General features: G+C 37.1%; 1 protein-coding gene and 1 non-coding gene across 2 annotated transcripts in view; one reads left to right on the forward strand and one right to left on the reverse strand.

Annotated features, from left to right (window-relative positions):
• Positions 1 to 23151, forward strand: part of LOC122318644 — a 34654-nt gene extending 11503 nt beyond the window's left edge. The window contains exons 2-3 of the mRNA XM_043136205.1: positions 19989 to 20345; positions 20812 to 23151. Of these exons, the coding sequence (XP_042992139.1) occupies positions 19989 to 20345; positions 20812 to 20868 (414 nt within the window). The 3' untranslated portion in view covers positions 20869 to 23151. The remainder of the gene's footprint in view (positions 1 to 19988; positions 20346 to 20811) is intronic.
• LOC122274868 lies at positions 19216 to 19323 on the reverse strand. The gene has a single exon (XR_006228408.1). It is a non-coding gene; the product is annotated as a small nucleolar RNA R71 (small nucleolar RNA).
• Positions 23152 to 26669: the final 3518 nt, after the last annotated feature.

The following is a 26669-nucleotide window of genomic DNA, read 5'->3' on the forward strand; positions in this document are numbered from 1 at the left end:
CCACATCAGCTGGCAAACAGGGCTAGTAAGGGAGTCTCAAGACCTAACAGGTGGAAAAGGTGTAAGGCACAAGGGTCAACCTTTCTAAGAATGAAGGACACAAAACTGTAACGACAAATGTAATGATGTGAAAGCCAAGGTGAGTAGAGATTCCCATCAGGTCAATTGGTGAATAAAAAAAAAAAAGAAAAAGGAAAAAGAAGAGAACAAAGAAACAACCACAAAGCAGAACATGTGGCAATGGAACAAAGAAGTATACTGGTCTATTAATAATCAGAGCTTGTGCAAAGGGGAAGAATGAAATAGGAAAACTGTAATACGTCAAGTCAATAGTGAAGGAAATACAAAGTCAGACAAGCGAGGTGTCGAGGTCCTTGGACTCGATAGAGCCCACCTCTCGAGCATCCAGGTCCGCTATATGCCTTCAGGGTAGGTCCCGGCGCTTTTAGGATGGGCCACCCCTACGCCCTAAGGATCGGCCACCTCGACGCCTTCTAGATCAACCCCCTTGGCGCCCTCAAGTGGATGGGTTGTAGGGCCTTTGTCTTCAGGTGGAAAGGAGTTGGGAATCATCTCTTGACCCATTTCACCACCATGTTCGAGGGTAGCAAGATCAGGCTTGAGTTGATGGAGATTGATGGCCCTCAAATGTGCCTCAAGTGCTTGTGAGCTCCCTTGGGGATTTAAAATGACATAATCCCGCATCTTCTTAGGGCCTCCAATGTACTCTCAGTGAAATGACATACACCCAAGCATCGTCGTGAGCATTAAAGGCCTTTCCCAACTGGTCACTTATGTGGGTAGTGACATACTGCACCTGAGTCAGGTCACTACATAGGTCCTTGATAACCACATCCCGGGTGGCTATCCTTTATTGAGCCTCCTTAAACTCTTTCAAGGCCCTTTCTGCCTCCTTTCTCACTCGGCTGTGGCCTGGGCAGCCGACAGTGAGTCCTCCCGACCCTTCAAGGTAGTTGAAAGGGACAAGCACTCCCCCTTTAGCAATTTAAGCTATTGGGCATCGTAGTCTCAATGGTCCCTTAGTTCCACACTTTCTGCCTAGAGCTGACTTAGTGACTCCTCTAGTATTGCCACTGAGGCAGTCAGTTTTTCAACTGACTGTTGGACTAAAGCTGCCTGCCCCTTCATCATTGCCAACTCCATCTCCAGGCACCTTTTCTCCTACCTCTCCCTGCTCACGCAGTGGATAGCCATCTTCACCATAGAATGAAGTTCCCAATTCTCCACCTTGGCACCTCACAATGAAGTTGGCCAATATATTTGCCCCTTGTAGCCCACCACAGTAAATGCCAAAAGAGTCAAAAAGAGGATAAACAAGTAAAGGAGGGAGAAAGGTGAGTTAAAGGAACCTGGATGCCACTTGTCAAAGTGTGTGTGTGTCTTTCTTTGGCCAAAATCCCTATATCTTCTAGGTGATGTTTTGCCTTCCCAAGACAAATCCCTTGGCCTTCCCCCATGCATGCCACCAGCCTCTCTCTCTCTCCCTTTGCTCTTCCAACATACTTCTAGAACATGCCTCTTCCACTTTCTAAGTAAGATTCCTTGGAACTCCAAAAGTCCATCTCATACTCTCCACATGTTTGACAAGTGCCAATCTTGGCCTTTCCTATCCAAAGTGGCTTGTAGGCCCTAGTTTTAGGTGACATCATCTTCCACTCAACCTTCTAGTACCTCTTGCATGTAGGACAAGTGCCTCACCTTGCCTTTTCCCTAGGTTTCTCACCCAAATGACCAAATAGTCCCTCCATAGCCATGTAATCTTGCCCTATCTTTTGTCAAGTGTAAGAATGACATATTAGGTTTTAATTTATGGCATGGAAATGAGGTTTTGATTGATTTTAATTATGGTTTAGCGTGCTAATGTCAAACCAGGCCATATTTGATATTTAGATGAAATAAATTACTTTGGGTCACATTTTTAGCCATGACATGACTTGGAATGACTTTATATGGTTCATAAATGTCTTAGAAGGAATTTTGAAGGTTTAATTTCGAAGTTGGATGCATGGCATGCTTAATGGATGATTTGTCAAGATTAAGGTCTTAAAGCCATGTGTAAGTGTTGGGATGAACTTGTATGACCTGATGCCTAAGTTTTAATTATCCCTGTGACGACCAAGATTAAACTATGCCTCTTAGTTTACTTTTGGTGTTTTATTTGGGCCAAGCAAGGTGGAGTAACCCAATTATAAATTAGGTTTAGTACACTAGGCATCTAAGGCCTTGAGGAAGGCCCAAGCCCATGAATGATTTGACCTATATCAGAGAATTAGGGTTTGTAGCCCAATAGACCTCGGGCACATGCCTAACCCAATTCTTTGGATGCCACATGTCATCTAATAGAACCTATAACTAAGACTTAATAAATCTGGACTGAATTGAGGGAAGAAAGGTGAGAGAGTTTAGGGTTTTGGTCTTGCACGCCTACCCTAGAGGATCACCCACCATCTTGCCATGTTTCATTCATGCAAGAAGGCTTGCTTGTAAGAAGAGGTATTGTGACACTTGTCATAAGTAGAGAAAGGTTTCTAGAAGGGAAATGATAAGATTATGGAAAGTGGAGCCTAGGGAAGTCCAAGCGACAAGGCATGACAACCATGGAAAATAGAGGGTTTTGGTTTCGAGACGAAGTTGCCATGTGTCATGCATGCAAAATAGAAGATGAAGGGTTTTGCTTTGGAAATGGGTGAAGTCTACATGGGAGATGGAAAGCCACATGCCCAAGGGTTCTAGAAGAATCTGGGTGGGAAACTCATGAGATTGACTGTAATAGGGAAGGGTGTATGACAACCACATTGCTCAATCACATTTCTTCAAGACTTTGGGAAGATGAAGGATCACCTTGGAAGTTGTAGGGTTTCAGCAGCCACCTACACTCACACACACACTTCACTTGCCACGTGGCAAGCATGCACATGGGTAGAGTTTCAAGAAGGATCTAGGGTTTCAAAATTTACCCTTTTACCACTTGATAAAATGGACATAGAGACTTGATGAAGGGCGAAGAAGGAACTTGGCTTTGGGTTTAGAGGGCTTACATGCCACTCATCCAATAGATGGGCTTTTGTTCCTAACACAATCTAATGATGGGGGAAGGAGAATAGTCACATTGTGGTGATGCCAAATGGCATCCATGCACCAAGTTTTAGTTTTGTTAGAGGGGACATCATACCTATAAGAAGGGGGAGCCGAAAGACCGAGAGTCTTTTTGGGACTTTTTGAAGGAAAGCTTAGAGATTTCGATCACTCACTCTCTCTCTACTGATGTGAACCCGCGGGAAGAGAATCCCTTAAACCTACAATCAATTTGAAAACTTACCCAAGAACGCCAAACTCAAGTCCGTGGATGGAGAATTTAGACCCGTTGAGAATTCATTTTAAGAACCTAGATTATATCAAAATCTAGACCCGTTGAAATCCCGTCTCAAGAACTCAAATTACGAGGAGGAACGCCACAAAGGTTGTGATTTACCTTTAATAAGTTCAAGAGTTCAATTAAGAACAAGAGGAAAAAACTCACTTACAATTAAAATTCGAAATAAAATAATGTCTGCCTTGAAATGGCTGGTTACATCCTTTAAATACCCTCCCCAAAATATGATAAAACCCTAGACTAAAATTTGAGACCCTTTCTCTCAAAAATGCCCTTAGTGAACAGTAGCCGTGGGTACTGTAGTTCAAATAGAAAAGACATGTGGGCTAAGCATCCTCAAGCCCACTTATTCAAAACTAATAATAAAAATCCTTTAAACAAATTGAAAGTCTTAATATCTAAAGGCCATATTTCTAAGTTAAGTCTTCCACAGCTTGGATCAAGTGGATCAAAGCTAGTTCTTCTTCTTTCAAGACCATCTTGAGTTTTGGGTTCTTGCTAGCTTCTTCCCAAGTGGTTTGTACTAATCCTTGCATTGCTTCCTTGATCTTCTTGGCTCTCGATCTTGTAATTAGCCCATCTGGAACTTGCAAAGGATCTTTAAGAGTAGGCCCACCTTGGTTCCCATCATCCACTCTCTACCATTTCTGTTCACCCAAACACCATTCAAGCCACCCTCGTGTTTGCAAGACTAGAGTCATCTTTCACCAAGGGAAAGCTACGAGATAAGGAACAACCAACCGTTTCTTTTCTTTGTTCTTACACACGGGCAAGAAAGTGAATGCTTTGGTTTTCCACATGTTCTTCATGAATAAGTGATCAAAACACACACACAACCATGGGAAGGAAAATGCTTTCAGTTTTGGGTTAAATTTCCACACGAGCACACACACATACATTCAAAATACTTAGGGTTTCTTCTTTAAAGAGTGAAAATCCAAACTATCTTTTGGTTAAGTTTTTAGGATGTGATGACCAGGATTAAGCTAATCCTTTTAGTTTATTTTTGGTGTATTATTTTGGGTCAAGCAAGGTGGTGTGACCCAATTTGAAATTTGGTTTGGTACACTTGGCATCTAAGGCCTTGAGGAAAGCCCAAGCCCATGAGTGATTCGGCCTCTATAGAAGAATTAGGGTTTGAAGCCCAATGGAACTAGGGCACATGCCCAAAGCAATTCTTTGGATGCCACATGTCATCCAATGGAACCTACAACTAAGACTTGATGAATTTGGACTGAATGGAGGCAGAGAGGTGAGAGAGTCTAGGGTTTTGATCTTGCACACCTACCCTAAAGGATCACCCACCTTCTCGCTATGTGTCATGCATGCAAGAAGGCTTGCTTGTAAGAAGAGGTATTTTGGCACTTTTCACTAATAGAGGGAGGTTTCTAGAAGAGAAATGATGACGTTGTGGAAAGTGGAGCCTAGGAAAGTGATAAGTGTACCAAAATGCACTCTAAATACCCTATTATTGAACTAGAATGCTAAAATCTGAATAGAAATCCTAAGAATTAATTTATATTCTTGAATTTAGTTTTTATTTATTTTGAGATATTTCTAAGCACATTTCTTTTGATCTTAGAGGCCATAAAAGAGGAGTACACGCATCAGTGGGTTTTTGTCTCAAAATGCAACAACTTTGGTTCTTTTAAAAATGCAAAGCAAGTTCAGAGTTTTATTATTTATTCTGGATGCTCGAAAACATGAGACACAGAGCTGCTAAACCATAAAAGAGAAAAACACACGCATGCGGGACCAAAAGAAATGGATCAGCTTTATCTCTTATTGGTTTTATGTGAGACTCAAGTTGGAGGTGGTTAGGTGGATTTGTTCCACTTTTTTGACTTTGGAGAAATTAAGGCTATGGAACCATATTTTGAAAAAAGGCTAGCGGGGATTTGGATGAAGGGATATACATGTGAAGATGCAGATCTAAAAAAAAAGTAGAAAAAATATTATTTTTATTTTTTCAGTCTCTCATGGAGAACTAAATCTTGGGCGAAGCCTAGGGTATAAATTGATTGGTGAAAATATTTTGACTTTATTTCAATTCGTAGATTAAGCTTTATTGTTTAAGATTCCATGATCGAGTTCTCTATTTGTTTTGGATTTTTACAAGTTTGAAACAATTATATTAAATCTTGCTATAGTTTTTTGTTGAGCTATAGGATTATAAATATATGATTGTGACTTAAATAGTTGTTTTTCATGTCATTGATGTGATCTTTTGCTACACTATTGTTTGTGAACATAGTGCTGTCTTGAAATCTTATATTCATTTTTATATATAAACTGTGGTTTGTAAAGGGGGGAATAGGTTCTAGAATTAAATTTGAGAAAGTAGATGAATATAATGTTATATATTCTAAATAGGAATTTGGTGCTATAATTCTTAATTGTGTATATAGTTTGGATTGAAAAAGTCAGAGTATTGGATCCGGTTGATGGAAGCCTGAAACTTTACTTACCTATTTTATCTGTGCCCTAATCTCATTTTAATTGTATGCTTTAGGTAGAATTTCCATATTATTCTCATATTGTCATTTAATCGTTTCCCTTAAACTTGCACCTTGTAGTGTTTCTTCCGACTCCTTGTGTATTGCCACCCTAAACTATATTATACTACCGCATAGTTTAGGCATAATCAAAATTTGGTGCCGTTGCCGGGGAGTGCAAGAATCGATACAAAGCATAATTTACTCTAGCAGCATGTAAAGGCAGTAACTTCATTCCCTCTTTTAGATTGCTACATTATTTTCTTTTTCTTTTTATTGATCTTACATGCACAGATATGGAGACTCCTTGGGTAGGTTTGCTTATAGGCCTGTGCTATTGTCAGAATCAAAATTTTTAAATCCTTTATTTGACAATCCATCTAGTTCTAAATAAATGAGTGAATGCAAAGATCAACCCACTAGAACTCTTTAGGATTACCTCCACCCTATATGCACAGCTACACTAGCATGCATTATGTTTCCAGCCAACATTCATCTGCTTGATTTTAAAATAGGGATGATACAGTTACTTCCCACCTTTCATGGTTTAGAGAATGAAAATCGTTATTTGCATATCAGGGAGTTCGAGGAAGTAGTTGTGACTTTTCATAGTCATAATACTATAGATGATGTTGTGAGACTTAAGTTCTTTCCTTTCTCTTTGAAGGATAGAGCAAATAGCTGGTTGTACTCCCTAAGATCACAATTGATAGGATCATGGAATGAGATTACACAAGTCTTCTTTAACAAATACTTTCCCCAACATAAGACCAATACTTTGAAGAGGTAGATCTCCACCTTTGCACAAAAAGATAGTGAGACTTTGTATCAGGCTTGGGAGAGGTTTAAAGAGTTGTTGAGTATGTGTCTAATGGTATTCTAAATCCGTCTTCCAAGTGCAGAAGCTATCAAATACATGGATGAGTTCCAGGGTTATGCCCGACACTTTGTATTCAATCTTCAGTGTTTCCAACTTGCCTAGGGCAATAGTCAAACTTTTACTTCTGTATAGACCTATAGTGAGCCTTTATCCAAAGGGCCTTGAAAAGAACTAGAAGGTTCATTAGGCTTGGAGTTCTCCAAAATAGAACCCATGCAAGAAGATTAGAAATGTCCCAAGCACTTGAAGGGTAGGAAGTGAGATACGATGATCACCAATTGAAAAGGAAGAGCTTATATAGGCCCTTGCAGTTGTCTGTACCTCGAGGTTTTGGGAACATGCATATCCCATGGCGCTAGCAAGTCTGGCATGAATCTTGTGGCATGTATGACCTCAAATCTCATAGCACACACTGCATGAATCTTGCAATGTGTGTTGCACAAATCTCATGCCACACACTGAGCGACAAGAGGGGCAGAAGTCACCTGGCACCATTAGTACAAGAAAGATGTATTGAGCGTGAGAAAATATCAACATTTAACTGCCCAAAGCACGTGGGGACCAACGTGCCGTGTGACTTCTTTAAATTCAAGGCAAAAGGATTTAATGAAATCAGAAAAACCAAGCATCGACTTTCACCTACACTTCCTTTAAATCCCACCGACACCTCTCTCAAATCCCACAGACTTCACATAATTAATTACCATCTGCTTTCTTTTCTCCGTTAGCACCGACTCTCTCTTTTAATCAATCAAGCACAGATCTTCACACTCCCACGTCCTTCCCCCCTCCCCCCCCCCCCCCCCAATTGAATAGAGCAAGGAATATCAATATTTGTAGCCGCCTCAAGCTAGACGTGAAGTTGGTTCACTCCTTTCACACTGAATGCATTCTTTAATTCCAGCCAACACCAAATTTATTTTATTCTACTTGACTATCAAATACCACATTTTTAGCACCGGGGGATTAAGCACTTTCAATCAAGTCCACTTTAGCTGCACCAACTGACATCAAATATTTGATTCTCACATAAAAGTCAAGCCAAACAACAACAACAAGCTGTCGCCCAATTACATTCACACTCCCTCTCACCCAACGTCAATCCACTTCCTCCAATAGAGTAAGCAAATATCAAATAGCCGCCTCAAGTCCAAGTCTAATACTCCCCTCCATTTTTCTTTTAAAGACTTTTACGTTGCATATGTTTGTCCACCGCAAATAATTTTCTTCACCGCATGCATCTATGAACAACCAAGTAAGAAAGTCACCAACAAAAGTCTTCATCGTTTTTTTTTTTTTTTTAGCTACCCAGGTGCATCGCTTCCTTCCTTCTCTTCACTCCTCTCAATTAGTGTGCACTTTTGGTCAAAAGTTCCAACCGGATCTCATGTGAATTTTATTTGAGCTGAAAATAAGTAGATAAAAATAGCACTCAAAAATAAATTAAAATAAAAAATAGATTATCAAAAATATATTATATTTGTGAGGAAATATTGTCCAATTAAATTATAGTTATAAAATTAAGCATAAACATGATATCGATCAATTAAACTTCACAACTTGTATTTATGCTTATTAACCATTTTTCCATCTAAAACCAATAATAGTGTCAGCAAGAATTTAAAATACATTGGTTTTAAATAGCTAAAATACGCAATATTTCAGCTCAATCACACCCCCAACTAGCTTTTTGCTAATCCTTGAGTGAAATAATGAAAATTAATTTAGATGGACATTGCAGAAAGCTCAAAATTCAAACAGAAGCAATCAAACATAATTTTGAATTCTCACAAAAAATCGATTCGTGACTACTCAACACCAGGAGTTGTATCCACAAAGAAAGTTTCAACAATTATTCACATAGAATTGGGGCAAATGTCTTAGAACTTGGATATGTGTGTGTGGCTAAACATTTGTGTGTTCCTCATTAATAAGGATGATTTATCATAGGATTTTTCAACTTTAAGATTAATTATTATTGATTCTAACTACCTTAAAGCCTAAGGGACTAGCAGTTTTCACGCCAACTCTGTTTAAAGGTTGAACACTCAACCTCCAAAGTTTTGGGTAACTGTTTCTAGCCCTTTATTCAAGAAAACTTACATGATTTCATCTTTTTTTTATTTATATTTTTTTTATTTCTTTCTCTTTTATTTCTTTTTTTTCATTTTTATTTTTTTTAAAAGGCTCGGTAGTCCTGCAGTTTACTTCTCCAGTTTTAAATCAATGATCATTAATGAGGAACACTACAAGTGTAAGCATGTGCAAAATGTTCTTTCAAAACTTGTCCTTCATTCTATTAAATCATACTAATTCTCATTTCTGTAAATATCGCATCCCGGTGTTTCAAGTCAATCCTCAACAAAATATAATGCATCATAAGTTATGTTCTATGCTTAGGGTTGAAAATAAATCTTCACAAAATAATTTCGCTCAACTACTCCACCAAGATACTCAAATTTCACAAAAATGCCAGGAGTGTGTATTAATCATTTATGTTTCAATGCACCTCACAAAATTATTTTTATTTATTTATTTATTATTTATTTTTATTTTTCTCAACAGAAAACCCTCCACCCAACTAAATGTGACGTTGTCCTCAATGTTTAGCAATTGAATGTTCGATGATATATGCTATACATGCATGAATTGAAACAAGATAAACACTATAGAACATGTATTGAAACAAAAATGATTAAACAGAGAGGAAAGAAGCACCTGAGATACTCGAGTGCGCATAAGGAGTAGATTTCTGTCAAAGTTAGAAGGCACAAAAAGCAAAAGAAAGAAAAACAAAACAAACAAATACGATATATACAATGAGGAATCAGAAGTTAATTCTGATAAGCAGGATCCTCCAGAGTAGTGGACTCAACCTTTGGAGTCAAATCACCCAAAAATGATTTCAACCTTTGTCCATTAACTTTAAAAACATTACCATTCTCTAGATTTTCTATCTCAATGTCTCCAAAAGGATAAACAGTTTTTACAATAAAGGGGCCGATCCATCGAGATTGAAGTTTGCTAGGAAACAAATGGAGCCTTGAATTATACAACAAAACTTTTTGGGAAGGCTTAAAAGGTTTTCGAAAAATATTTTTATCATGAAAAATTTTCATTCTCTCCTTGGCAATACGAGAGTTTTTGTAAGCTTCATTCCTGATTTCCTCTAACTCATTAAGCTAAAACTTACGAAGAGAGCAAGCTTTATCCACATCAAAATTAAATTACTTGATTGCCTAATAAGCTTTGTGTTCCAATTCCACAGGTAAGTGACATGCCTTTCTAAAAATGAGTCGATATGGGAACATACAAATTTGGGTTTTAAAAGTAGTATGGTATGCCCAAAGTGCGTCGGTTAGTTGTAAAGACCAATCTTTGTGACTTGGGTTAATCGTCTTTTCTAAAAAAATTTTGATCTCCCGATTAGATACCTCAACTTGGCCACTTGTTTGTGGATGATAAGGAGTAGCAACCTTATGAGTAATACCATATTTTTGCATTAAAGTCTCGAAAGGCTTATTGTAGAAATGTCTATCTCCATCACTGATAATGGCTCGAGGTGTTCCAAACCTTAATAAAATATTTTCTTTCAAAAATTTCAGTATCACTTTGTGGTCATTGTTTTTGCATGGAACAACCTCAATCCATTTGGACACATAATCCACAGCTACCAAAATGTAAAGATTGCCAAAAGAAACTAAGAAGGGTCCCATGAAATCGATGCCCCAACAATCAAATATTTCAACAACCAAGATCGGATTTAATAGTATCATATTCCGGCGGGTAATCCCTCCTAATTTTTGACAACGCTCACAATTTTTACAAAATTCATGGGTGTCCTTGAAAATGGTAGGCCAATAAAAACCACATTGCAAAATTTTAAAAGCAGTTTTCTTTCCAGAAAAATGGCCATCACATGTCCCAGAGTGACAAAAAGACATCACACTTTGAAATTCGTTATTGGGAACACATCGTCTAATTATCTTATCAGGGCAATATTTAAAAAGATATGGATCATCCCAAAAGCATTTTCTTACCTCCACAAAAAATTTCCTCTTATCTTGTTGAGTCCAAATGTGAGGAATTTCACCTGTAGCGAGAAAATTAGCAATGTCAGCTTTCCAAGGCACTTGAGATATATCAAAAAGTTGCTCATCTGGAAATGTGTCTCTAATAGGAACCGTCTCTATGGAATCTGAAAGAACAAGTCTAGACAGATGATCAGTAACAACATTCTCAACTCCTTTTTTATCTTTAATTATCAAATCAAATTTTTGTAGCAAAAGGATCCATCTAAGCAAAGCAACCTAGGCTTTGCATCTTTTTTCGCTAAAAGGTACTTTAACGCAGTGTGATCAGTAAAAATGACAATTTGAGATCCAATCAAATAAGAGCGAAATTTGGTAAGTGCAAAAATTACTGCAAGTAGCTCTTTTTCAATTGTTGAAGAATTCATTTGAGCACTATTTAAAGTTCTACTTGCATAATAAATAACACAAGGCTTTTTGTCCTTACGTTGGCCCAACACAGCTCCAACAACATAATCACTAGCATCACACATAATTTCAAATGGTAAATTCCAATTAGGTGATCGCATAATTGGGGCTGAAATCAACATACCTTTTAGTTTTGTAAAAGCTAACTCACAATCATCAGTCCACACAAAAGAATTTTCCTTTGACAATAAATTGCACAAAGGTCTAGAAATTGTGTTGAAGTCTTTAATGAACCTCCTGTAAAAACCTGCATGACCCAGAAAAGATCTGATATCCCTAATGTTCTTTAGGATGGGCAATTTAGAAATTAATTCAATTTTGTCCTTGTCCCCTTCAAAACCTTGAGAAGAAACAATGTGACCAAGAACAATCTCCCTTGACTGACCATAAAATAACACTTCTCCCAGTTTAAAATCAAATTTTTTTCTTTGCATCTAATCAGAACTCTTTCCAAATGAGTCAAACATTCATCAAATGAATCACCAAAAATAGAAAAATCATCCATGAATATTTCAACGAAATGCTCTACCACGTCACTGAATATGCTCATCATGCATCGTTGAAATGTAGCAGAAGCATTACAAAGTCCGAATGGCATCCTTCGATATGCAAAGGGACCAAATGGACATGTAAAAGTGGTATTTTCTTGATCTTCAGGAGCAATCTCAATTTGGTTATATCTAGAATAACCATCTAGGAAGCAATAGAATTTATGGCCCGCTACACGTTCAATGATTTGATTCATGAATGGTAGGGGAAAATGATCCTTTCTGGTGACATAATTTAGTTTTCTGTAGTCAATGCACATACGCCAACCAGTAGTAACTCTAGTTGGGATCAATTCATTATCAGCATTCTTAACTACAGTCACACCAAATTTCTTGGGTACCACCTGCGTGGGACTAACCCATTTGCTGTCAGAAATAGGGTAAATGATCCCTACATCTAGAAGTTTTAACATCTCTACTCCGACAACCTCTTTCATGTTGGGGTTCAGTCTACGCTACATCTCTCTAGAGGGTTTAGAATTGTCCTTTAGATAAATCCTGTGGGTACAAATCAAAAGATTGGTGCCTTTGATATCAGCTATGGTCCATCCTATTGCCTCTTTGTGTTCAATGGGAACACCAATTAATTTGCTTTCCTGAATTTCATCCAGTTTTGATGAGATAACCACTGGTAATGTCTCTGCTTGGCCTAAAAATGCATATTTGAGATCAGCAGGTAGAGGTTTCAAGTCGAGTTTTGGTGTTTGTACACTTGAGGGGAGAGACACGACATCATAAGGTGGTAATTCCTCAAAACGTGTTCTCCATTTATCAGTGTCCATTATAGGAGTAGATTCAAGCAAAAAATTTATAGATGCAAGCATAGAATCATCATCAAAATTTGTACCATGAACCAAACAAGCCTCAAGAGGGTCAGAAAGAATTGACAAATCAAATTTATTTTGCACAAGAGTTTGGATCAGATTTTCTTCATGCGCATCATCATCATCGCCAAGTTGTTTACAAATATTGAAAATATTCAACTCCAAAGTCATGCTGCCAAAAGAAATTATCATCATACCACTCCTACAATTTATTAAAGCATTTGAGGTCGCAAGGAATGGCCTACCCAAAATTATAGGAATTTGAGTGAAAACATTAAAGACAGGTTCTGTGTCCAAAACAATGAAATCCACTGGGAAATAACATTTGCCTACTTGCACTAACACATCCTCAACTATCCCTCTCGGTATTTTAATTGAACGATCAACAAGTTGGAGTGTTACCTTGGTGGGTTTAAGTTCACCAAGACCCAACTACTCATATACCGAGTAGGGTAGGAGGTTCACACTAGCTCCGAGGTCAAGTAAATCTTTTTCAATTTTAAAATTTCCAATCACATAGGAAATTGTTGGACAACTCGGGTCTTTATACTTTGGTGGAGAATTGTTCTGAAGGATGGCGCTTACCTGCTCAATGAGGAAAGCCTTCTTCTGCACTTTCATCGTACGCTTCACTGTGCACAAATCTTTCAAAAATTTAGCATACGATGGAATCTGTTTGATTGGATCCAACAGAGGAATGTTGATTTTTACTTGTTTAAAAATTTCAAGAATATCAGCATTTTGAACCAACTTGTGAGAATGTTGCAACCTTTGGGGAAATGGGGCAGGTATTGGGGCTTTCACAGGCATATCTAGCTCAACCTTGTTAAGTTCACCATCACTCTTGGAATTTAAAGAATTGTCGGTCTCATCAACTTTCGTTGAAATACTTTTATCAATTATTTTTCCACTGCGTAGAGTGGTGATGGACTTGGCATGTTCAAATTTTGAATCAGAAGGATTTGAATTTCTTACCTCAAATTTACCTTTGGGATTCGGCTGAGGTTGAGCGGGAAACTTATCCTTTTCTTGAGCGTGCAATGCGGAGGTCAAGTCGCTAATGGAACTTATCATCTCAGTAATGACCTGCATTGTCTGAGTGTTAATATTGGCTTACCCTTGCATAAAAGTTTGTAATGTCTCCTCAAGGGTTTTCTTATGTGGAGGCACATAAGGAGTAGAAAAAGATGGCCCTTGAGGATTTTGATTTGAATTTGACTCATTCCTCCAACTAAAGTTGGGGTGATTTCTCCATCCAAGATTATATGTTTCTGAATAAGGGGAAGAAAATGGTCTCCTATAAGAATTCATGACATTTGCTTGTTTGTGCAACACCTCTTTAAAAGCGGGGATTGTTGGACAATCCTGAGTAGGTGTCCACTAATCTCACATATGCCACAATTCTCTTCTTCTTTTTTAATGGCCTTAGCCGAATTTACCTTCCTAAGTTCCATGGCCTCGACTTTTCTTGTCAAACTTGCTATCCTAGCATTCACATCATCATTTTCTTTAAGGACATACATACCCTCTTGAGATATGGCATTGAGTTTGGACTTATTTGACCAATCAGAACGATCTGTGTTATCCCAAGATTGGGCATTTTCAGCCAATTGGTCAAAATAATCCCAAGCATCATTAGGATTTTTATTTAAAAATTCATCATTATACATCATTTCTACAAACTGATGCATTTGAGATATTAAACCTTCATAGAAAAAACTAATGGTGCGCCAAGTCTCATAGCCATGATGTGGGCAAGTTAGCAATAATTTTTTAAAACGCTCCCAACACTGAAAAAATGTTTCATTTTCTTTTTGAGAAAAATTCATAATATTTTTTGAAGAGTGTTGGTCCTATGAGTAGAAAAAAACTCTTTCAGAAATTCTCTATGCATTTCTTGCCATGTGCTAATAGATCTTGGTCTCAAGGAGTTCAACCAATTTTTAGCTTTTTCTTTCAAAGAAAATGGAAACAACTTTAATCTAACAATATCATCATTGATAGTTTGGGTTTGTAAAGTTGCACAAACTTTTTCAAATTCTTTCAGATGCAAATAAGGACTTTCTGAGTCTAAGCCATAAAACTTGGGAAGTAATTGAATTTCTCCTGGTTTTAAATCATAATTCCCCATATTCGTAGGAAAAATCATGCAAGATGGAGTACTTGTCCTTGTTGACCGCAAATACTCACGCAAAGTTCTCATTGGTGGATTATTTTGTGCCTCCTCATTTTCGAACTCGTCATGAACACTATGATTATCAACCATGGTATTAGAATGAGAATTTTTAGAATCACCAGACAAAGTATCAACCAATTCTTTTAAAACAATTTCATTTCTCCTCAATCTACCAGTTTAATCACGTTGCCACGAGATCATTCATCATAGAGGATCAAGCACATTCAAAAACTAAAAGATAAATGAGAAACAAGCAAGAAAGTAAAAGAAATAATTTTGGAATGAGATTACCAAATGATATGAATATGGAAGCAATGTTACTTGATCCCTTTCCCGTCAAAAATAACAAAAATTGTGCTTGTAAAAAGAATATGAGAAAAAAAAATTAGCAAAAGATTACTAAAATATATTTTTTTTCTTTGAAAAAAATTATCACACGTTGCAATCTCCGGCAACGAGAGAAAACAGAAATATATTTAGCCGACGCCGAGAGAATTAAACCCACGCCGTCGCTGAACTGTAGAAAACAGAAATTGAAACTAAAAGAAATTTATCAAGAAGAAGCTACATCCCCTAGATGTCGAACGAAAAACATAAAGAAGCCCAAGAAAAATAAAACTCCAACCACGTCAATCCTCTCTCAGCATCTCTCAACTCCCCACGTAGACCTACACTCTCAGCAATATCAAATTATTTCAACCGACTGACTCATCTCTTCTCTCCTCACGTACCACCGACTTCTCTCCTTTCTTTTACAAACCACCTCACGTCCCTACTGAACGAATAAACCCCCTCTAAGAAACCAATCCCAGACCGACACTCCCTTCACTCCAACTTCTCTCCAATCAACAAAATTAATTCATTCCAGCTGACTCCCTCTTCACTTTCTAGAAAATTCAAGGAAAAAGGATTTAATGAAGTCAAAACAACCAAGCACCGACTTTCACCTACACTTCCTTTAAATCCCACCGACATCTATCTCAAATCCCCACCGACTTCACATAATCAATTACCATCTGCTTTCTTTTCTCCATCAGCACTGACTCTCTCTTTTAATCAATCAAGCACAGATCTTCACACTCCCACGTCCTTCCCCCCTCCCCCCCCCCCCCCCCCCCAATCGAATAGAGCAAGGAATATCAATATTTGTAGCCGCCTCAAGCCAGACGTGAAGTTGGTTCACTCCTTTCACACTGAATGCATTCTTTAATTCCAGCCAACACCAAATTTATTTTATTCTACTTGACTATCAAATACCACATTTTTAGCACCGGGGGATTAAGCACTTTCAATCAAGTCCACTTTAGCTGCACCAACTGACATCAAATATTTGATTCTCACATAAAAGTCAAGCCAAACAACAACAACAAGCTGTCGCCCAATTACATTCACACTCCCTCTCACCCAACCTCAATCCACTTCCTCCAATAGAGTAAGCAAATATCAAATAGCCGCCTCAAGTCCAAGTCTAATACTCCCCTCCATTTTTCTTTTAAAGACTTTTACGTTGCATATGTTTGTCCACCACAAATAATTTTCTTCACCGCATGCATCTATGAACAACCAAGTAAGAAAGTCACCAACAAAAGTCTTCGTCGTTTTTTTTTTAGCTACCCAGGTACATCGCTTCCTTCCTTCTCTTCACTCCTCTCAATTAGTGTGCACTTTTGGTCAAAAGTTCCAACCGGATCTCATGTGAATTTTATTTGAGCTGAAAATAAGTAGATAAAAATAGCACTTAAAAATAAATTAAAATAAAAAATAGATTATCAAAAATATATTATATTTGTGAGGAAATATTGTCCAATTAAATTATAGTTATAAAATTAAGCATAAACATGATATCCATCAATTAAACTTAACAACTCATATTTATGCTTGTTAACCATTTTTCCATCTAAAACCAATAATAGTGTCATGAAAAATTTAAAATACATTGGTTTTAAATAGCTAAAATACGCAATATTTCAGCTCAATCAAACTGCAAAGGGAGAGAGAGAGACCGGCAACATGCATAGAGGGAAGGCCAAGGGACTTGTCTTGGGAAGGCAAAAGATCACCTAGAGAAGGTATAGGGATTTTGGCCAAAGCAAGACACACACACACTTTGCCAAGTGGCACCCATGCACACAGTGAAGGATTTCCAAAGGAGAGGGTGTGGAACACGGATTGGAAGAGGAAAACTGACTCCATGGATGCCGTTAACTTCATTTTTCTCATAAGATTTTTGTTGTCCGTTATATTTATGGGCAACTAAATTCTCAAGTAGGGTTAGGGATGAACTTGCACATTAGATGGTATTTTTTAAATTTATTTTTAATTTATGTATTTGATTTTCAATTATTAAAACTCTTTTATTTTATCATTCTCAATTCATTGTTGATATTTTCTTCTCCGAATAATCACAGAATTTATTCTGTTTACAGATTCAATCATACTTTTTCTATTGAATTGATTGGTTTTTTGATTATGTTTGGATCAATTATTTATCTATATTGATTAGTTCTTTGCTGCAATATCACTCCCTAAGTATATTATTGTCGTTGGATTTTCTCAACAGAGATAATAATATACGTATTTTAAAAGTGGTCAATGATTTTTCAAACAGTTATATTTGGTTTAATTTTGTTTTATAAATCTATACCTTCCGATTGAGAATTTCAGGAATTGAGTTTCCAATTGAGTTATCCAATCAATTAAGAATAATTAAAATACCGGATTTGTGCAAGGAATTCTCGACGCTCTACTGTTCATAAAATTTGAGAACTTTTTCCGTTAATCACTTTGCTTCACTTTAATTTGCAACTAAGATTAATCTTTGTTCTCCATTACTTATTTAATATTTTTCTTTAGTTTCTTTGTTCCTTCTGTTATTCTTTTAATTTGTCTCCTTATGGAATCGACATTCCAAAATTGTGCTACAACTACCGCGTTATTCGTTGGGCGTAATTAAATTTTGGCGCCATTGCCGGGGAAACGGTAGAAGAATTGTTAGATAATTTTCCTTTCCACTGTTTGTAAAGGAGGTAACTTCGTTCTCTCTTTTAGCTTGTTGCATCTTTATTTATTTATTTATTTTATAGTTTTGTTTTTTTTAGTGTTGCATTTTTCTCTACCTTGCATGATGTGAACCCCAATCGACTCGCTTTGAAACCCAACAACAATATTGGAAAAACAAACCCAAGAAAGCCAAACTCAAGTCTATGAATGGAGAATCTAGACCTTTTGAGATCTCGTTTCAAGAACCTAGATTATATTAAAATCTAGATTCGTTGAAGAACCGGTCTCAAGAACCTAGATTATAAGGAAGAACGCCACAAAGATTGTAATTTGCCTTTGATAAGTTCAGAAGTTCAATCAAGAACAAGATGAGTAAACTCAACTCAAAATGAAAATTTAATATTGTCTGCCTTCTCAAATGAGACTACAAGTGGTTTAAATAAACAATTCCTAAAAACCTTAAGTCAATAGTGCCGCAGGTACTGTAGTGTGAATAGTGCCATGTAACAGTAACTTCTAAAAACCCTAGTTCAAATAATATAATACTTTCCAAATAAGCCCTTGGCCAAAATGCAAGGTTTTCCCAAAAATCCTAATTCATAAGAAATAAGACATATGTGGGCTAAGCATCCTCAAGCCCGCTTATTCTAAACTAATAATAAAAACCCTTTAAATAAATTGAAAGCCTTAACAACAATAGGCCCTATCTCTGAGTCATGTCTTCCACAGCTTGTATCAAGTGGATCAAAACTGGTTTTCTTCTTTCAAGCCCATATTGAGTACTGGGCTCTTCCTAGCTTCATCCCAAGTGGATTGCACCAATCCTTGCATTGCTTTATTGATCTTCTTGGCTCTTGATCTTGTAATTGGCCCATCTGAACTTGCAAAGGATCTTTAAGGCTAGCTCTACCTTGGTTCCCATCATTGCATGCATAGGTATAGAGACGCCTTAGGTCAGTTTGCTTGTAGACCTGTGTTAGAGTCAAAGTTAGAGTCTAATTTTTCTAATTCTGAGGAAATGAATGAACACAGAGATCAACCCACTAGAATCCTTCAAGATTACCTTCACCCTACACACACAACCACACCATCATGCATCATTTTCCAGATAATACTCGCCAATTGGATTTTAAAATAGGGATGATATAGTTACTCCCTACTTTTCATGGCTTGGAAAATGAAAATCCATATGTGCACATTAGGGAGTTTGAGGAAGTAGTTGTGACTTTTCATAGTCAAAATGCAACTGATGACATTGTGAGAGACTTAAGTTATTTCCTTTCTCTTTGAAGGATAGAGCTAAGAGTTGGCTATACTCGATGAGACCATGATCTATTGGGTCATGGAATGAGATGACTCATATCTTCTTTAATAAATACTTTCCCCAACATAAGACCAATACTTTAAAAAGGCAAATCTCCACCTTTGCACAAAAGGACAGTGAGACTTTGTATTAGTCTTGGGAGAGATTTAAGGAGCTATTGAGTATGTGTCCTTACCATGGGTATGAGAATTGGCGCTTAGTGAGCTATTTTTATGAGGGACTTACACCTAGAGAGCGCCAATTTGTGGAGATGATGTGTAATGGTGAGTTCTTACATAAAGATCTTGATGAGGCCATAGAATACCTCAATGAGCTTGTTGAAAAAGCTCACACTTGGACTGGACCTAGTGCTATTGAGTGCACAAATAGGTCACAACCTGCAGGAAACCTAAATGGTGGTGGAATTTACCATCTCAAGGAAGATGATAACCTAAAGGCTAAGGTTGAGATGCTCACTAGGGAGTTAGAGTTTTTCAAGACTAAGCCAACACACATGGCTAATCATGCAAAATCTTTTAGACCATGTTTTGTGTGTGGGAGGTGGATCACTTGCCCAAGAGTGTCCCACATTTGCTGAGATGAGAGGGATGTATGAGGAACAATGTAATGCCTTAGGTATGTACATGAAACCTTTTACAACTTTCTCTAATACCTATAATCCGGGGTGGCGCAATCACCCCAATTTTAGCTGGAAGTCTAAAAACCAGCCACCTGTACAATCCCTTAGATCATATCCTGCACCATATCATGCACCTTCATCTTCTAGAACTCCTTTAGAAGACACTTTGCATGCTTTTATTGAAGCACAGGGTAAGACTAACCAAAAATTTGAATCTTTAATTACGCAGGTCTTTGAAGAAAACAAAGAGATAAAGAGTCATATGTCCAAATTGATGAGCTCCTTGAGTGTGAATGAGCAAGGAAAGTTCCCTTCTCAAGCTCAGTTCGCACCCCGTGGTCAACACGTGGCACAAGAGAATTTGAAGGATGTGAATGCCATTGTGACACAAAGTGGTAAGTCTTTACACATCCCAACAATGAAAAAATCAGAGGATGTGGAAGATGATCAAAGCAATAGTGGTGTCGAGCTGCCCAAAGAAGCATATTTAATAAAGAGCTCAGTTAAGGTGCCATTTCCTCAAGTTTTAAAACCGAATAAGCGAACTTTGGATCCTAACAATGAAATCTTGAAGAACCTCAAGCAGGTAAAAATAAACCTTCCTCTTTCGCATGTTATTAAACAAGTTCCTACTTATGCGAAAGTTATTAAAGATTTGTGTACAGTTAAGAGGAAGCACCATGTGAAGAAGACATCATTCCTGATAGAGCAACTTAGTGCTCTAATTGGGCAGCAGATTCCTCCAAAGTACAAGGATCCTGATTGCCCAACCATTGCATGCAGCATTGGAAATCATGAGTTTGGGCAAGCTTTGCTAGATTTAGGAGCTAGTGTGAATGTAATGCCATATTCTATTTATCTGCAGTTGGGGTTGGGAGAAATCAAACCAACCACTGTAGTATTGCAATTGGTTGACCATTCAGTCAAAGTACCCTGGGGTGTGGTAGAGGATCTTCTAATTCAAATTGACAAATTTTATTATCCTATTGATTTCCTAATCCTTGACACTAGCTCTATTGTTGATACTACTTCTAAAATTCCTGTGATTTTAGGTAGGCATTTCCTTGCCACTGTTAATGCTCTTATTAATTGTACAAATGAGCTTATAAAGCTGTCCTTTGGAAAGATGACTCTTGAGGTGAATATCTTCCATATTGCAAAACAACCAGAAGATGATGACGAGAGCCACCAGACATACATGATTGACTCACTCATGGATAGGGGAGTTTCTTTAGCTCATGATTTTGGTCCCCTTGAGTATTTTCTAGTTAATTATGAGTTTGATTCTATCAGTGATTCATCTGATGTAGTTGATACTTGTGCTATTTTTTATAGAACTCGGGATTATGGCACTCGGGCATGGCAACTGAAGTTTGAGGAGTTGCTTGAGAAAAGTGAAAAACAAATTCCTTCAAGTGTGGAAACACCCAAAGTTAAAATGAAGCCTCTGCCTAAGGGTTTAAAGCATGTTTTCCTTAGTCCAGGTGAAACTTTTCCAGTTATTATCTCATCTGAATTGTCTGAGTCTCAAGGTGAGAAATTAATTTGGACCCTAAGTGAGCATAAGTCAGCCTTAGGTTGGAGCATTGCTGATATAAAGGGTGTTAGTCCCTTGGTCTGTTCTCATAAAATTAATTTGGAGGAAGGAACTAGCCCTTGTAGAGACCCCAGCATAGGCTTAATCCTACTATGAAAGAAGTGGTGAAGAATGAAGTGTTGAAACTATTAAATGCAAGAATCATATATCATATTCCTGATAGTAAATGGGTAAGTTCTACACAGGTTGTTCCTAAAAAGTCAAGTGTTATTGTGGTGAAGAATGACCTGGGAGAGTTAGTCCCAACAAAACTTGTGAATGGGTGGTGGATGTGCATTGATTACAAAAAATTGAATGCTGCCACCTGGAAAGACCATTTTCCTCTCCCTTTTATTGATCCAATTCTTGAGTATGTGGCTGGTCATCCTTTCTATTGTTTCTTGGATAACCATTCTGGTTATTATCAAATTGAAATTGCATTAGAAGACCAGGATAAAACCACTTTCAGTTGTCTTTTCGGTACTTATGCTTTTCGTAGAATGTCATTTGGATTGTGTAATGCACTTGCTATTTTTCAACGTTGCATGATGAGAATTTTTAGTGACATGGTTGAAAATTGCATAGAAGTTTTTATGAATGACTTGACTATTTTTAGATCTTTTTTTGATGCATGCTTATTGAATTTATAGAGGGTGTGACTCGTTGTGAGGAGAAGGAATTGGTTTTGAATTGGGACTTTATGGTACCTTCAGGTATTGTCTTAGGGCATATTATTTCTTCTAGGGAGATAGAGGTTGATCAATCTAAGATTGAATTAATCTCTAAGTTGCCTACACCTAGGGATGTGAGATCCTTTTTTGGTCATGTGGGCTTTTATAGGAGATTCATACAAAATTTTTCTACCATATCTAGACCACTATGTGACCTCTTAGCTAAAGATGTCCCGTTTGAGTGGACACAAGCTTGTCAAGAGGCTTTTAAAATGCTAATTGGCAAACTTACCTTAGTACCCATAATGCAGCCACCTGATTGGACTTTATCTTTCGAGATCATGTGTGATGCCAGTGATTTTGCTGTAGGTGCTGTTCTTCGACAGTGAAGGGAGGGGAAGCCTTTTGTTATTTACTATGCTAGTAGAACTCTAAATAGTGCTCAGATGAATTACTCCACCACTGAAAAAGAGTTGCTAGCTGTAGTGTTTGCTTTGGATAAGTTTGGTGCTTACTTGATTGGCTCTCCTATTATTATTTTCACAGATCATGCAACCCTTAATTACCTTTTTACAAAGAAGGATGCTAAGGCATGATTAATATGGTGAATTTTACTTTTATAGGGATTTGACATCACCATCAGAAAGGAGTGGAGAACGTAGTGGCTGACCATCTCTCGAGGCTCACATTTAAGGACACCTCTGACCACTTGCTAATCAGGGATGATTTTCCTGATGTGCATTTACTATCTATTACTTCTCTACCATGGTTTGCTTATATTGTGAATTATTTGACTGCATGTGAGATACCAGTGGATTGGAGTGCTTAAGACAAGAGGAAGTTCATGACTAAGGTACTTAATTTCTATTGGGATGACCATTTTCTTTTCAAATACTGTCCTGATCAAATTTTAAGGAGTTGCATCCCTAATGAAGAGATTGCTAGCATCTTGGAATTTTGTCACTCCCAAGCTTGTGGGGGCCACTTTTCAATGAATAAAACAGCTGTAAAAATTTTGCAGTGTCTATTTTATATGTCCACCTTGTTTAAGGATGCAAACATCTATTATCGCTCATGTGAAAAGTGTCAAAAGTTAGGAGTTATATCCCGTCGTAATATGATGCCCTTAAACCCAATTTTAGTGATTTAAATTTTTGATTGTTGAGGCATTGATTTTATGGGAACATTTCCTCTTTCTTGTGGATATCAATATATTATTGTGACAGTAGATTATGTGTCAAAATGGGTAGAGGTAGCAGCTTGCAGGAGCAATGATAATAGGACTGTAATTAAATTTCTCAAAGAAAATGTGTTATCTCGATTCGGAATACCACGTGCTATCATCAGTGATTGGGGTACACATTTTTTCAACTGTTTTTTAAGGCTTTGATGAAAAAATATAGGGTGGTACAAAAGATCTCTACTACCTACCATCCCTAGACAAGTGGACAGGTAGAACTTGCAAACAGGGAAATTAAGCAAATTTTAAAAAAAAGGGTAAACCCGAATTGCAAAGATTGGTCTTTAAGACTAGTTGATGTGCTTTGGGCCTACCGTACAGCTTTCAAAGCTCCCTTAGGCATGTCACCTTATAGGCTTGTTTTTGGAAAGCCTTGCCACTTACCTGTGGAGCTTGAGCATCGAGCTTATTGGGCCATCAAGCATTTCAATTTTGACATGAGAGAAGCAGGTAAGCTTAGAAAATTTCAGTTGACTGAGTTAGAGGAGTTGAGAAATGATGTTTATGAGAACCCTAGAATCTATAAGTGATTGAGCTGAAATATTGCATATTTTAGCTATTTAAAACCAATGTATTTTAAATTCTTCGTGACACTATTATTGGTTTTAGATGGAAAAATGGTTAATAAGCATAAATACGAGTTGTGATTTTTAATTGATTGATATCATGTTTATGCTTAATTTTAGAATTATGACTTAATGGGACAATATTTCCTCACATATATAGTCTGTTTTTGATAATTTATTTTTCTTTTAATTTATTTTTGAGTGTTATTTCTTTCTTATTATTTTCAGTTTAAATAAAATTCAAATGGGATCCGATTGGAACTTTCGACCAAAAATTCATACTAATTGAGAGGAATGAAGAGAATGAAGGAAGTACTTGGTAGCTGAAAAAGAAGATACAAAATGAAGACCTTTCAGTGGTGACTTTCTTATCTTGATTGTTCATAAGCACATGCGATGAAGAAAATATTTTGCTTGTCAATGCAAAGTTAAAGTCTAAAAAGGGAGGTGCCGTGAATTACTTGACTTGTGGAGTTGGTGGTGATTATTAATGAAGAGCCATGAATTCGAGGAATGAGTTTGCAACTTGGGGCAGCTATTTATATATATATATTGCTAGATGAAGAAAATAAAGGAGAGGTGCCGTGCTTGAATTGGAGAAGCATCGAATTCAACCATCTATATATATATATATGTGTGTGTGTGTGTGTGTGTGTGTAGCTGGACGGTAGAATAAAGGTGTGAAAAAGAAAGAAAGTATCGGTGCATGAGTAGGTGAGAAATTGAAGATGGAAGTCAGCTGGATTAATTTGATTGGAGGGAGAGTGAGCTGTGCTTGGAATCGGTGTGCATGAACTTAATTTTCTGCTTGGTGAGTTTATTCTCTTAGAGTCGGCTGGATTAATTTGATTGGAGGGAGAGGGCAGGTTACGTGGGGGATAAAAGGGAGTTGAGGTGTGTTGGTCATGAGTAGAGAGGGAGAAAAGAGAGGGGTACGTGGTGGTAATTGAGGAAGCACCGAGTAGAGAATTATAGAGAGGGTGAGAAGAGACGTGCTTGAGTTGGCTGGACGTGAGGGAATTTATCTTACTGGGCAGCTTTAATTCTCTTGCAGGAATTGAGTTATGCTGGAATTGAAGGAAGATTCGGTGGATGCTTTAGAGTTGAGGTAAGTCGGTGCTTGAGTCATTGAACAAGAGAGGTAGACGTGTGAGTTGAGAGAGAGACGTGTAGGGACGTGAGAATTATTCAAAAAGGGAAAGAGAGCCGTGCTTGACTTGTATAAAGCAATGGATGGTGAGAGAGACGTGGGATTAGAGGGAATTTTTTGGAGGTGTGTAGCCATGTTGGACTTGGTTTGAGCGTGCTTGGTTTGAATTGAGAAACCGATTGAATAAGATGAGAGAGGAGAAATCGGTGGAAATTCATTGAAGCTTGACATGTATAAAGAAGGAAGCTTTGAAGAAACATGTGTGGAAAAAGAACTTAAATTAAGGAAGAGGTAGCCGAAATGAAGGAAGATAGAGAGTTGCATGTGATGTAGTCAACAATTAACACCACCGAAAAAGGAAAATGGAAAGCATGAAAAGAAAGACACATGCAAGCTGGGTCAATGTTTACAGCAATGAGAAGCTTTCAGTTGAAGGAGTGAAAGAGTCAGTCGTGGGTGCATGATTGTGTAAAAATAGGTGGGGAATTTCTAGAATTTGAGAGATGAAGAGGCGTGATTGAAGGCTTCCACCAAATTGGACATCATTGAAGTCGGTGGATTGGCTCTTTAAATAATGGGTGCAGTCCGAAGGAGAAGAACAATTTTTTTGCTTTGTTATGTTCTTTAAATAATTGGCTCTTTCTTGTGTTCGGCAGTTTTTTTTTTTTTTTACTTAAACATTTTGTTTGTTCGGCATTTTTTTTTCTTTTGGCTTTAATGCTTTGTTGTTTTAGAGTTTATATTAAGTGTGCTAAGAATTGTTCGAGAATTTTATTTCATTTAGTGTAAAACCTTAATTTCTTGCAAGTGTGCTAGTTGGTTTCATGCAACAAAAGAATTGTTCTAGAAGTTCTCATTAAGTGTATTACCTTAATTTATTGCAAGAAAGGTTCGGTTGAGAGATTTTGTTTTTGAATTTTTCTGAAACATCATACGTGGGGAGTAGAGGAGTTGTCCTAAAGTTTTCATTAAAGGTTTGGAGATTAATTTTCAAGAGTGATACATGAGAAGTTGTTCTTTTTGCTTTAGATTTCAATTGACTGGTGAAGAGGAGTTTTCGTCTAGACTTTTCGTTCTCTATTTTATTTAACTTCAGTTTAAAGTTTATGGAATACTTTTGAGATTTTTTTGGCTTAGAAGTTTGGGTAATTTATTTACTGTTTACTTATTTCATGTTATTTATTTTTCTCCCTTCCTTAAGCCTTCATTTAATAGTGATTACAATTGTTATGTGTTATTTTGAGAATTTGTGATTTAAATACAAAGATGAATTCTAGAATCTTGGTTTTGGGCATTTTCAATTTTCAGTTCATGTTTTGTCAATTACTTTCTAATTTAGTTTAATTCTTAATTTAGTTTTATTAATTTCTGAGTTTAATCCATTAGTCCTTTACATTCCAATCCGACAATCAAAATCTAAAAACATGAATCTAGTCCATGACTAGTACCATTTTCCATCCATTGCACATACCATCATTTTATTTTCTCTTTATAAAGTTTTTCATTTTTTTCAACGAGTTTGATTTTTAAGTAACTTTTCCTGAGGAGATGATCTAGGAATTTATTCCTAATTATTACACGACATCCTCCTGCACTTGGGATAGCATTAGTGCTACTCATTTTTTGAGTGAGTCAATAAGGCTAAAATGTGATGATTTTTTTTTTTTTGAAAAGAGTGGGCAATCACCTATCCAATAGTGACGCCCT

This window comes from Carya illinoinensis, chromosome 8 (genome assembly GCF_018687715.1).
Source record: "Carya illinoinensis cultivar Pawnee chromosome 8, C.illinoinensisPawnee_v1, whole genome shotgun sequence".
Classification (NCBI taxonomy): Eukaryota; Viridiplantae; Streptophyta; class Magnoliopsida; order Fagales; family Juglandaceae; genus Carya; species Carya illinoinensis.